This window comes from Epargyreus clarus, unplaced genomic scaffold (assembly GCF_041222505.1).
Source record: "Epargyreus clarus isolate Ecla_fem2 unplaced genomic scaffold, WU_Ecla_fem_2.2 ptg000008l, whole genome shotgun sequence".
Classification (NCBI taxonomy): Eukaryota; Metazoa; Arthropoda; class Insecta; order Lepidoptera; family Hesperiidae; genus Epargyreus; species Epargyreus clarus.
Genome location: NW_027332216.1, coordinates 12,790,800 through 12,805,865, shown reverse-complemented (window position 1 = coordinate 12,805,865; position 15,066 = coordinate 12,790,800). Strand labels below are relative to the sequence as shown.

Sequence of the window (15,066 nt, the reverse complement as noted above, 5' to 3'; positions counted from 1 at the left end):
CGCTTGGATTTTGGTAGATTCAGTTTATTTATATTGAAGATTAGGTTTAGGTTCTTATATTGCTATTACTTATTCGAGTTGCTGGTATAGTTATTTCACACGTAAAAACAAGTAACTCTCCAATTTTCAGGTTTCTAAGATTTTTAGTAAGTAAATTGATCCATGACGCGAGCCTGTAATAATTTACAATTATGACTGTTTCTTTTAAAATATCTCGGTCTTATGAACTTTATGAAAACGATGTCTTTAAGTGTCTCAAGGTCGACCGTAGGTGTAATAACTAGTAGTGAATTGTGTTACATCCATTCATCAGTAAACCTGTCTAGTAAGACCCAAACAGCGCTTATTGGCGTCGGTACCACGCTTCAACCAAAACGGCGTTCAGGTTCCTCGTAACCAGTTTGCCTTAAAAGGAAGGCTGAATTTGGAGGGTGGCCAATTGGCTGCAACTATTCGAAACTTTAATTTACTCCTAAATTAAGCATTAGCGCCTAGAGCTAGTTTAAGGTTTAAAGATCGTTTTCTAGGAGAAAGATAAATTCAGAAAATATTTTTTAATGGTAGCAGTGGAACAACGCCTAGTTGTAGCACGTGTTTAATCAGTGTTTAACAACAACGTAACTAATCAGTGTTGTCTGTCAACAGAACGAGATCAACAGTCGGTATGAGCGCGTGTCGACCAGCTCGCAGCGGTACAGCAGCCTCGCCGACGTCACGCTCAGCCCGATACACGTCGCGCATAATGTGACGCACGACCGGTGAGACTATTTTGTTATAAAATGTTCTATACTCATCTACGTCTTTGGAGATATTATCACAACTACACAAATAAATTGATTTTTAACAATGGATGATATAATAAATTGTCTTTTGGTAGGTCTGTTGTATGTGGCTAAAAAAGTTTTTAATATTGTGAAAGAAGATTGCCATTGTTTTTAAGTAAATTTAGGTGACTGTTTATGTTATCCCGAAAATAATTAATATTCGTAAAGTTGAGAAATGGAGAAATTAGCAAATGTAATAGATATACTCTCCTTCAAAGCTGGCGATGCATTGGCGACTCCTCTGGTGTTGCAAATGTCCATAGGCGCCGTTAGGTTAAAAATACATAAAAAAGACATACAACACTTTATTTCAATTTATATAAGAACTTTAAGAACGCAAATTAATCTGTACATTAATAAATAAATTAATGTTTGTTTGTTTCTTCTGTATGCGCTCGTAAATCATCCGATGGTGATGAAAATTTGGTAAGTTGTTCGCATGCCCGCTAATTTTGAAATAGTACAAGTTACAACCATTTTAGAATAGGTGGAGTGCACATTATTTCATGTACATTTGATACTCCCGAATGATTCCTTAATTATAGTATGTTTTTTATATAATTTAAGTAAGCCATAGAAGTCTATTATGGAAATAAGCTAAAGATGTTAAATAGGGCATGAAAGTTTGAATGAAAATTGGTAACTTTGTAGGTCATAGTTTATTTTCTACTCATTAGTGTCTAACGTTGATCATGCATACGTAGTCTATTTTTATTTGAAAATTAGTACGAAATAAACAGTACAGTTTATTGAATTACGGTCAAATTTTAACAATATCAGTCAGTGGCATGGGCCTTCTACATACATTTAATTTTATGAATGGAATGTGTAATGAGTAATATTTATAAGGTCTTGCTACATAAGAATATTTAAGTTGACTAAATAATGTATGTAACACTTGGCGTTCTTCCAATTTTTTATTCATTATTTATACTACTTCCGAACAGTTGCTACGTCGTAGATTTAGTGTAAGTCATTGATGTTAACAAAAAATAACTTATAGTTATGCCTAGAGATGGGCAAAACACCCGGTTTAAACCCAGTACTGGGTTTAAACCCGATAAATACCCGTTTATACCCTCCCACAGGGTATTTATTTGGGTATTTAAAAATGATTTCATAAAATCTGTAGACAGTTTTTAAAGTAGTTCAATTATTATTGAGTAGATGTACTACAAGTTTCTATGGTATTTTCAACGTTTTTACATTTTTTAATGTTATTTTTGAGGTTTTACCTACTTTTTTACCCGACTGCCACGGAACGGTTATGTTTTTTGCGCATATTTTGTATGTTTGTAAATCTTTTTAATACATTCGTATCTGGTTAGATAAATTTTGACAGTTAAGGTATCGTTATATTTGTCTAAAATACCTAAGTGTCATTTTTTCATAAATAGGAGTTTGAAAAAAAACTGAAAGGTATTACGACGCCAATTGTGATAAAAACAAAAACTGCATCATTAGATTTTTTGAAAATCCGAGAATCCAGAGTTCATTTAAAAAAAAAAATCACACCCTGTATTATTCCATCATCGCATACTGTCGTTTGCAAGGGTCAAATTCTGGAAAATAGTGATATATGACAAACTAAAGGAAAAGTGATATTTTGAAAAACTAATGCAGTTTTAGTTTTTCTCAATATCGGCCTCGTAACTCTCTTCAGCTTTTTTAGCTGATCTTTATAGTTTAGGATTTGGTCTTGCCGGCTCACTTCAAAATTTCACCCTATAATAAATATTTTGTATACTGTAGTCAGAGGACGACATATACTACTTTTTATCAAGGAAACATACACGTTTCCTGATACAAGTCGAACTCACACAAGGAGGGTTCCGTACCACCCAATTGTCATATATTTTTTCATAGAAATATGCTGAAAAAATTGGGTCCTTGTATAGCGTCCCCCATTTATTTTCATGTTTTTTTTTTTATTTTCAGTATTTGTTGTTATAGCGGCCACAGGATATTATAATCTAGAATAACAACAGGACGTGGACATTGTTTGAAATTTGCATCAAAAGCATACGCTGATTGGCTTTTTACTTAGGTCTGCATCTATAATGGCGTGATAAAATGGCATTTTGGCGCTGTAAATGTCTTTTTACAGTCCATATTTTGTACAGAATCATCATCAAAGTAATAATTGCGCTTAAAAAAGGATAAAAACCCGGTTTATTCCCGATGGGTTTAAACCCTCTGCCCATCTCTAGTTATGCCTGATACTCTTTCCTCTTTTATGGTCACCGAATGCCACATTTTCGAATCGTTCGAATTATATAATCATTACTTCTCATAATATTGACATTTATCGCTTTAATACGAAATCTTTAATATGAAACTATTAATGTATGTGACGACAGCATCTTTATATACAATGAATATTTTATTTATTTTTATTTGTAATTTTGTGTTGTTCATGCGTGCGTGAATGCGTGTGTGCTTGCAAGCGAGCGTGCGAACGTGCCTATGTATGTGCATGTGTACGTTCGGATGACGTTTCGTGTCAATATTCTCATGTTAGTGCACCTATGCCGCAGGTCGGTCCGCTACGGCAGCCCAACTTACAGCCACTGTTCCACGGACAGCTCGTTCGCGGAGCAGGCGCTGGCGGACGCGAGCGCGCTGCTTGACCTCGACCCCAACGCGGACCATCTACCCTACCGGCTGTACAAGATGGCCGGCGAGTATTGGAAGTGAGTATCTATGATGTATTGGTATCTATCAGGTTTGGTATGGCTGGATACGTAAAATTAAAGTGTGGTATAATTATTTTGGATTAGATAATGTTCGGATGAGTGTATTATTGATCTATCATACATATTGAACTGACGCGGAAGGTTCCGCGTTCGTTTTTTGAGTACACACCTTAAATAAACTTTACAGATGTTATTAACAAAAAAATGTTCAATTATTTTCTTCTTGTAGGGCAAAACGATTTTTTACTAACGGTATTTTTACAAGACTTTGATTTATTCAATTTACAATATAATGTTCTGTACGCCGTATAGATTTTTTATATACACAAGTGTAACCATAGCATTACAATCAGCATAATTATTATCCATACCAGAGGGTAGTCAAAAATATTATATACGTTTAAAATGTCAACGATTGTAACAGCAGGCTGTGTTATTAAATTTGTTAAAAATATGTTAAATCTTAATTTCATGCTTTATTGTTATGTTATTAGTGTTATACATGTTATATAAGTACTTACAGTTTAGTTAGTTTTGTGTTTGATGTGTAATAAATATGGAGAACATTATGAAAGTCGTCGACGTGGAGTCGGTGGAGAGTGTGTTGACTTTGAAGTAAGTGATTTCTTAAAAGATAAGTCAATACTTTTTACATTAATTTGATAACATTTATTGTGGTGGTAGAACATTTCGTAGCGGCACTATTGACACTTCTATTTCTGGCTTATAACAGTATTAAGGTTAGTAAAAGGAGAAACATGCACGAGGTCCTTTAGCTTATTTCTTAGCGGGAATCGAACGAGTTCATTTAAAAAAAATACACCCTCTACATTATTCCACTATCTGATAGTGTTGCTTATAAGGATCAAATTCTGGGAAGTAATGATAAATGACAAACAAAGGAAAACCTTATTTTTTTAGAAAATACTTATTTTTTTTTGTATTTGTTTGGCACTTAAATTCCCGCCAATCATTAATTTAAACATTTCGCGTAGGTATTAACATTTTTTTTATCTAATTTTTTAAACCATTCGAAGACCATTTGAAAAAGTCACCCTGTATATGTTCACTTCATCTTCATTTATAGTTGCTGTTTGTTAATAGTAGATTTAAGTTAACATTACGTACAGTACTACTGCTGTAATATACACTGACAGGGGTCGACAGTGTTTGACATTATTCGTCCGTGTACACAATACCGGGAATCGGACAAAGCGACAGATGCAAGCACTAGACCAGCGACAATAAATACACAGTTCTATATTCGTCCCGCGCTGCAAATGTCAACCGCCGGTCGTGGAAACAGTCTCTGGGGAGAGTCACACTCGCTATCATAATATATTGCATTTCATAAGAGAAAGCCGTTAATAATCAAATATTTTTTTCTTAGAAATATAATAAAGAACACCATTTATATTATTATTAAGAGATTTCAATATGTATGTTTTTAAAAGAAAATAGTGTCTTTAGGAGTGTTCTGTACCAATAGTCAAGTTATATTTGATTTAGGGTAGTGAAAATATTGTTTTTTGTTATCAGATAAAATGTTATGTTTTGTTATGTGTGATTGAATACTGTTAAAATCATGTTTGAAGGACTATGGTGCACTGAAATATGGAGGTACATTTTATATTTAACGTGTTAAAAAACTTTTTTAATACAAGTGAAATTGTTAAGCTCTTATATTTTGTGAATATCTATCAGATTCACTTGTGGAAAATTTAAATAAGAATATAAAAGAAAACACGATTTTAATGTAAAGTTAGGTATGTTTAATTTTAGATATACTACAAGTCATGTTTTGATATAAATATTATTTCAGTTTTCTTATCAATAGATTAAAAATACATACAGCCGAATACAGATTCTCCTTTTTCAAAGTCTGTTAAAAATTAAGGTAGAAATGAGTTCTTAAATAATTTGGTTATTAAACAGAACTTTTCTTAAATTTCCAATAAGACTAAGTTCATGTAATAAAGTTAATCTAGCCACATTAATCTAATCAGAGGTTTCCAATCAAAGGTCAGTAGGCGGGTGAACGCTGAGCGTGACTATTGTTACATTTGTTGTGTACTAATACTAAATACATTTTATTGTGTGCACTCGCCTGGCTCTGTGTGTACTAATACTAAATACATTTTATTGTGTACCTATGCACTCCGCCTGGCTCTGTGCCAAGCAGGTATTCACTCAGATATGTAGTTGAGAGGTGCGGAAGAGCCGTGTAAATGTTATGATATTATTATATGATGGGCAGATACATAACACTTTCATGCCAATAAATTCGAATCAGAATATTTTATTTAGGCTAGATTTTTAGTCAATGAGGTACCACCTCTTCTAACGGGGGTTTGATACGGGGGGCAGAGCAGTCATACCAGTATAACACCTTCGTCGTGTTCGATTCCCGGCCAGACAATGTGTCCAATCACGACACCATGTGAGAGCACTTCTCTAACATACCTTAGCCCTTGAAGCAACCTATGAAATCTTCGTTGACTTATATTCTTCGAGTAAAATGTTCATTTCATAAAAAGTATATTTTATTTATATGTGACTCATTTCTTAATCTATATAATGTACCGTTATCCGTTATAATCGGCAGGAAATGATTGAGTTCAATTGTTTTCCTAATGTGGCATTTGCCAAGAGACTATAATAATAAAACAATTGTTATTACAGTTAGGTAACCTCAGCTTAGATGGGAATAATTACTGTTTGTATTTTATAAGCATAACAGGCGACCGCGGGTCAGGATGGACGTCTAATGGTTGAGCAAACATTATCAAATATTCTTGCTCTAAAGATGTCTTGAACTGACTCGTTTAACCGGAAATTCTGCTGTACGTTTATTCTTTAAATTAGTACGTATGTTTTACTTCGTTTATTTTATTATATTCATGGGCAACTTTGGTAAATTTTTGTTGTTTTCTAAGTACTAAATAGAGTTATGGTGAATCCCTGTATACATACAATGAATTCTAAATATCATGCCATTTTTTAACTTAAAATCATTAATTTGCAGATACCAAAACATAAGCCATTATCGAGGTCGTTCTCAAATATTTGTTTCTGTATATACGAGTGCTAATCTTAAACCACAGAAGATACAGGTCTGTGTCTTAAACCCATTGAGAATATGTAAACACTTTATATCTCTTTCAGGCGACGTACACTTTTAACCTTAAAAAGTCACACGTATTATTTGTTTGTTGTTACGAATAAACTCTTTATTTCTGTGACCCGCAGCAAATATCCAAAAACGGACTACACGTATTCTCCTCTATCGCGCGACCGCGTGGAGCTGGCGCCGGGGCAGGTGGCCGTGCCGAACATGTCGCGCCGCTCGCTGTCGCAGTTCCGCGTGCACGGGCCCGCCGCCGACGAGCCCGACCGCGCCTGGACCGCCGCCACCGTGCGACACCGGTTCACTGTGAGTACACCGCGCTGCACCGCACCGCACCGCACTGCACTGCACTGCACTGCACTACACTACACTACACTACACTACACTGCACTACGCGCACTCCCGCTGTCGCGCGACCGCGTGGAACTGGCGCTCCACTGCATTGCACCGGACCGCACTACACTACAGTATACACTGCACTACACTACACTGCATTACACTGCACTACACTTCATTACACTACACTACACTGCACTACACTACACTACACTACACTACACTAAACAAGTGCACTAAACATTACTAAACTGCACTGCTCTGCACCGCACTATACTACACTACACATACTCCCGCTATCGCGCGACCGCACGGAGCTATCGCCGGAGCACCTTGTTTTACTAGGATAATTTAAGATGGCTGAATTAATGAATTGATGAACCAATGACTTGAAAAAGACCGGAAGTGCCTGGATTCAGAAGGATAGGTTACTTTAACAGGTAACATCAATTAGAGCACGCTTATATCAACAATGGATGTCAATACCCTTTAAGTAGATGGAGGGTCACACAAAGATTCCATTTCCGATTAGGCAGACATCTAATCGGTGAATTTAGATCTCTTCTAGATACAGCTATTCCTAATATGAGTTATGAGAGTAAAACGTGCCTTAATGTCATTATGTTTAGCTTGAATAAGATAATCATACTTTGTGGACGTCATTTTTCATCTTCCCCTAAATATGGCATTTAATTAATAAAATTACCTCCGACATTTATGGAGAGGGATGGGCTAACAAAATATGACATCGCGTGACCAAAGGATACACAGGAAAATTTACGACAAAAAACGTTGTAATGTGATTACATTGCAACAAAAACATAACGTTTGCAATGGGTGAAATAAAATGAATGCGCGATTGACGTAAAAATGATGTTCAGTTTTATATAAATCCTTGGATAACACAACCATAGTTCATACTTATGTAACCAAGTCTACCAATACGCACATGGCCAATATTGCGTACTATACCCTAAATGCTTCTCACACTGACAGAAGATTCGTGATCAGCAGTGGGACAATAATGGGTTGACGATGCCACTAAATATTTTTGTACTTTTTAGATACAAAAGTAATGCATTACTTGTAGAATTAAGTGTTAAATTATTCGAGTATAAATTACAAAGTGAATGCACGCCAAATTGTTCATCGATGATATGTGGGGTGGGGCCCAAAAGATCACTATTAAAAACCTAAAAACCTTATTAGTGCTATTTTTCTTTTTTTTTTAATATAGGAGTAGCAGACGAGCATGCAGTCCACCTTATGGTAAGTGGCTACTGCCGCCCATGGACATCTGTAATCAACCCCAGATAGGATTAAATATTCCTATCTGAGGTCAGCCACAGATGCGTCGCTACCCCTGAGGACTAAGCTGGAACGCCTCGGAAAAGTCTGTCTCCCTTGCCACACCCTTCAAACCGGAACACAGCAGCGCTTAACACTGCTGTTATTAGGTAGAAATAGGTGTGACGGTGGTGCCGCTGGAGTCGAACCACAAAAGGTTCTACCACCTTCATATTGTTAAAATAAAAAAAAATCATTCACAGGAAGTAGAGAAGCCAAAGGAAGACTACTCGTACCTTCGGCCTAACGGGACGTACGCGGACCAGCGCTGGTGGATCACGCGTCTACTATCCTCTGCATACTCCGCCGTCACCACGTCCAGCAGGAACGCCTGGAGGAAGCTGGTGGGACCCTCGCACAGATACCCCTACACTGATAGGCGGCCGGCGAAAGGTACTTTAATACACATTTTTTATGAAAATTTCTTTAGGCACTTTAAGCACTTTTTGGGTGAATTAAAATCATGCAACTGGCGTCTACGTCACCGAACGCTTTACGAACAAGGATTAAAATTTAAATTGATCATTAGGACTTCTATACAAAACAAATATAATTCAAAAAATAATAATCTAATAGTTCAACCATACAATTCACAAGTTACTTAGTTTTCAGCTCTATCGGCAGTACCCAGAGTAACCTTAATTTTTATGATATAAAAGGTAGAAGAAGTTCGTTTAGTTCCTTCTTTTAATAAGTGTTTTAATTAAAGCCGATGACAGATTCGTTGCCACCTCTGACTAAGATCGTTATCTCATATGTAAGTCAGCATGCACGCTAGAAATAGTTATGGCGGTGGTATTTCCCTGACCATACTATACTGATTCTATGACTTATTAATTAATTAAAACTATAAAATGAATATAAAACACATTACCTATCAAATAACAAAATTACACATAAACAACGCGTAATGAAAATATATATATTTATATTTTTTTTTATAATATAGGAGTAGCAGACGAGCATGCAGTCCACCTGATGGTAAGTGGCTACTGCCGCCCATGGACATCTGTAATCAACCCCAGATAGGATTAGATATACCTACCTGAGGTCGGCCACAGATGCGCTGCTACCCCTGAGGACTAAGCTGGAATGCCTCGGAAAAGTATGTCTCCCTTACCACACCCTTCAAAACGGAACACAGCAGCGCTTAACACTGATGTTATTAAGCAGAAATAGGTGTGGCGGTGGTGCCGCCGGAGTCGAACCACAAGGGGTTTACCACCTTTATGTATCTATTTCAGCCGGTATAGCAACGAGAGCAGCGTCAGCAGCTGTGGCTCCGTTCTACTGGATCTACACAATCATCACAACCATCGTCACCACCACAGTCACTACCATAACTGAAACTGTAAGTAAAATGCAAACAGAATCTACAATTACATTTAAACCGCTAATCGTAGATGTTCCTCAATTCGTATTACTTGGTTCGCATTATATTTGCATCTTTTTACTGCAATGTAGCACGTGAAGCAAAAATCGATAAATATCGCGGTCTCTTAGTACATTGAAGCCGGGTGAAGGTGTAAAGGCCCTTAAGGCCAACAGTTAAAAAAAAACACATATACATACCTTAATTCGCAAATCAGCCAACTCCACTTTTGTCAAAATGTTTTTTTTTATTTATTTATTTTGATACTAAATGGCATTGAACGATAACGATATCGGTATTTTGTATTAAAAAATTACTTGGGCTACTTATTATTAAATACATACCCAATTCGGGTAATTTATAACCTTTCGAAAATTTCAAGTCTCGTCTCGTCAAGAGATGGCGCAACGAGTATTCTGAATCACGCTATCGAAGTTTTCTAAACATCTTGTACACATTCAAGTTCCGAACCGTGACTACTAGAGCAGCCAGGCAGGAGGTCTCGCCTTGCTATAAATCTATGTATTTCTTCAAATTGGCATACCGATTCTTATCAGATCACACCACGTCACGAAGACGAGAAGTATATGTCCCGGGATCACAAAGAGGCAGTTGTAAAACGGCGCTGGTGGCCTTGGGCGCTGCTGCTGTTGCTGCCGGCCATGGGATACGGATGTGAGTAGCCACCGTTACCATACTATTGATATATGAGCTAATGGATTTTGGGTTGGTTTAGTCAAAAATGTCTGAAGAGAAGCAAAACCAAGTAGAATAACATAAAAAGTGCTATACTGAATTGGTAAATCAGTTGTTTTTTTTGCTGAAGTGGACCTATTTCAATGTTTTTATGTCATAAAATTATGTAAAGTATACAGCGAAAATAAAAAATATATTTATGTAATTTGGACATTAAGGAAGTTAGTTATAAATTATTGATCTTAAAATACAATATTTTATTCATTATGTCTAATAAGTATAAAAACATGGCTGACAAAGCTTGCGTTTCTAGAAAATATTCTTTTCTTTTTTCTTTTAATTTCGTGAATAAAATACTAGACCCAATATCCATTTGCAACTAGGTCAACAAGTGTGGCATATAAAATATTATCTGAATATTGCATTAAGGAACAAACGAGACAAGATAAAAGAATTTAACTAAAAATTAGTTCATGCTACTAAGCGATGCAAAACAATATTAGTTCTGTCTCTTTCACTTCTTTGCGATTCCTGCCGTTTTCTTTTTACTCTGGAAGCAAAAATGGCACCAAAATAGCATTTACGACAACTAACCCATTCATTTCAGTGCACTACACCTACGAGAACTTCGACGACATGGCATTGCCAAACTTTACCGATTTCCAGCTAAAATTATCAGAGTTCGGGATGCCGTCTCTACCGGCGATCTCCTTACCGACTCTTCCGCGTTTCAATTTGTCTCTACCGGAGATAAATATAACGTTGCCGGCTGTAACGGATAACTTGCCAGCGGTTTCCAAAGTGTACCGCGAGTACCGGCAAGTCGTTCACAACCGGATGGCTGATGCTTCGGATTATGTGGCCGTCGTCGCGGATAGCTGCTGGGAGGAGCTGCGTCGGTACTGGCGGGGTATTCTCGGTTAAATGAGGCTATTATTGTATGATGTACTAGTTTTGGGCCATAGATGTTAATCACATAATGCAATAGTGTCATAGAATGTTAAAATTTAATTCGTGGATGTACTGGTACAAAGTTACAAATTTACGTTCGACGCATTCGTTTTGGTCTTATATAGAACGTATATGATGTAATAACACGTACGTGAATTGTGTATGCAATAATCATGTAGACTCGTAAATAATAGGTTAGGGCGTTATTCCTTTTGCGCGTTTCTACACCCGCACGCACGTGCCACACGCACACATTCACGACCCGTATGCGTGTGTGTCATAGATAAGTATAGATATCTCACCGCCTTGTAATTGAAGGAAGCCATTAAATGCATTAAATGGCCTAAACGGTAGACAGTTCTGTCAGCCATCTAATGGCTGTCAAGGTGTTATTTACGCGGAACAGTGCCGACGTGCGCAGTTAAGTGGTGCAAAAACACGAAATCGAAGAAAAAGTGCGAAGAAATATCGTTTCAGTCGTAAATTATCTAAAAACTACATTTTTTTTAATATTTTTCAAACACGAAAATAGATAGTGACAATTTCAATTGTCAAAACTGGTTAAATTTTCTTGTTAGGAGTGAGTAATCTTTACTAATCTATGGTATGTGTATGACACAATAGGATGCAAGTAGCGTGCGTGCGAACGGGACGCGCGTGCGGGTGTAAACACGCGGGACAGGAAAAGTGTCCTTAGAGCGTGTACTAAAACTGACGCGGGGACATGTTAGCATGTCTGTATTGAAATAGTTTAAGCCAGCAATAGTACTAGCAGCGTAACAAACGCGGGTGTGTGAAGAGTGTTTAAACACGCAGCGGGCGCCCGCTCGCATACAACATCTATAAAACACCGCCTATACATACCACGTGACGAACGTGACGGTCGCCCGCGGCGGGGCCAGGCTGCCCGTAGCTGACGACCGCTCTGTGATCACGAGCAAGTGTCCGTTTACATCCTCATATTATGCTATATTTTTTAACATACGACGTGTTTACGCCTTCTCTTAACTAGATGCTACTTCGTATCGTCACTAGCAGTATCGAAATAAAGTGTAAAAAAATATATAATGGTAAATCGATGAATTTTACATAAAAGATTAATTATTGGGAACAGCCTCAGTTTGAGCAAAACGAAGTGATCGACGCTGTAGAGATATATACGTGGCATTATATAAGGTACATTTAACTGATATAATTACCAGAAAGTGTATAGCCTTAGGCGTTTAGGTACTTGGTTATTCTTACTATGGTGCTGCGCTTTTTAGACTTTCCATACATTATCCATTGCCTGACTGAAGTGTCGAACGAGCTTATATTTAAGAGGTTATTCTGTGATTAAAATCTATGGTCCAACCTTTAAAAATACAGAGGAATCCTTTGTCGTAGTATTAAGCTCGCAAAATTATATCATTATATTCCGTAAAAAAGTCTGTTTGCAATATCCTCGTGGATGGTTTATATTCAGGTGCGTTCTTTAAGTTTGCAACTTCTATATATAAACACAGTATCTATTTACATATGGAACAACAAAGTTATATGAAGACAAGAATAAATATGTTCAAAGTTATCCTTCCGTAAACTATTACTATATGTTGTTCCTTTTTCTTAACACTTACTCATGCGTTATATTATTGATATTATTTTAACCTTTTTCTTTAAAATTTTCATAAAACATTATAGGTGTCCATATAAGTGTTGCTATTAAAAAGAAAACGTATCGAATTTCGTATTGAAGACTAATCTTTAAGTGTTTAGTAACTTTGGAGCAATGTATAATTATAGATTAAAATAGTAGTATAGTTCCGCAATAATCCTGATTTTATCTAAAATCGGCTTGTATGAAACCGCTTAAAACATTCGGAAGGATAAGATACAAATAATAAAAATTATAAGTAGCAACTCAAGTTTTAAGTAGAAGTAGAAATTTATAGCAACAAATATACAAAGAATTCAGTATTTGGAGTAAATATGAGGTTGTACATCACAAGTAATAGTAATGTAAGGTATTGCACGTTTGTAGTTGAAGAATGGGAGATAACTTAATAACGCGGTCGGTGGCCCGTTACTCGTATTTACTTGTATATAAAAAATAAGAATTTTATAAAATTTTAAATGTTCAATTTCTAAAATTTGTTTAAGATATCACATAAATATAATAGAACATTATTACTATTGTAAATTTAAGGAGTTTATGTTTCATACTAAATAAACACACAAATATTGTATGTGCTATTTACCTGATATATTATTTATTTTTAAAGGTTAAAAAAGTTCGTTCAAACATTGTCTATGCTGATATGCCATAATGGGACTATGGGATATATGGCTCAAAGCTTTATGCAGATGGCATTTGTGCTGTATGTGCTATACCGCCTGTATTACGGCGCCTTCATATTAGCCGCTGTGTCACATCAGATACTTTTGCGTGGCTTACGACAGTCGAGAGTCGTTATCTATTCAGTTTCACGATAAACTCTGAAGAAATATCATACCCGCGAAACAAATCGGTTAATCTGAAGACGCCTTAGCAGTCAATACTGACGCGTATACCAACAACGTAGTATTATACCAATATTACAACCTGTCGAACTTATAGTATAGACATAATATGACATATTATAGATTTTGAGCACGCAAACATTGGCTTTAAATTATCAAAAAATCATCAATGGCAAAAAGAACACTTAAATTCCATTTCTTTATGTTCATGTTTAGAAAATGTTAAAAAGTCGGGATACAGAAAATTAATACTTATTTTTTTCAATTGTAGCGGCTTTAATTAATTTAGATTGGATGTTTTGAACTATATGTTAGTCGGACAATATCTAAAGATAAGATAAGATATAAAAAAGATAAGAAAAAAAATAATTATTGTACTTAAGTCTCTTAATGTATAATTGTAATTTCATTCCTAACTATATAGATAACATATTATTTTTATAGCTTTTTATATTTATTTCTGTCTTTTCATGACGTTAAAAAGATACCTTTCTGGTCCTATTTCCTACATTCAGTATAGTATAATATTATTATTTTTATATGGAATTTTATGAATATCTTACATTAGTTAAGAGAGTGATAATATTTATTTTGTAATCCGGCTAAGCTGGAAATATTTTTTTATAAAAAGATTATACAGGATGGATACCTTCAAACGACTATAAATATACATAGATATATAGATACATAGACTATAAATGACTGTAAACATAAGTCCTACTCCTTCCTTGGAACATGTTACAATAATTAAAAAACATTTAACATCGAATTTAAAAAAAAAAATCACACAAAATAGTAAATGTTGGGGTAAAAGTCAGTCAGTCAGTCGGTCGGTAGACGACAACTCGAACACCCGTGCCCCACGCGCCTGCGTTACCGCAACTGCATACGGTTCTCAACCTCAACATAATTATTCGTATTAGTTTTCTGCAATTATGTTTACGTGCGGTCGCTGCGGTGTTCAAGCGAGAGATGGTGCTCAATGTTCCTTGTGCTCGAAGCAGTTTGACTTCCCCTGTGCAGGTATCACTGAAGTAGGCTACAGGAAATTGGGAGACAGAAAAGCCACATGGAAATGCATAACCTGTAAAACTGGAGCTGCAAGCCCAGTTCCCGGTAAATCGCCCACCAGCCTCAGTCCTTTCGCAACAAGTGACCTGGACAGTGTCAGTGTGGAGCTTCGTAGCCTCAAAGACCAAATGTCATCACTACCTCAAC

General features: G+C 36.2%; 1 protein-coding gene across 4 annotated transcripts in view; it reads left to right on the top strand.

Moving 5' to 3' along the window:
• Positions 1-15,066, top strand: part of LOC140744482 (klaroid protein) — a 44,192-nt gene that overhangs the window by 17,720 nt on the left and 11,406 nt on the right. For 2 of the 4 annotated variants that reach the window (XM_073076092.1, XM_073076094.1), the window contains 6 exons: positions 646-758; positions 3,380-3,517; positions 6,770-6,953; positions 8,534-8,723; positions 9,575-9,681; positions 10,260-10,377. In XM_073076092.1, the coding sequence (XP_072932193.1) occupies positions 646-758; positions 3,380-3,517; positions 6,770-6,953; positions 8,534-8,723; positions 9,575-9,681; positions 10,260-10,377 (850 nt within the window). Of the gene's footprint in view, positions 1-645; positions 759-3,361; positions 3,518-6,769; positions 6,954-8,533; positions 8,724-9,574; positions 9,682-10,259; positions 10,378-15,066 lie in introns of all 4 variants that reach the window. The other 2 variants (XM_073076091.1, XM_073076093.1) reach the window with 1 other exon arrangement.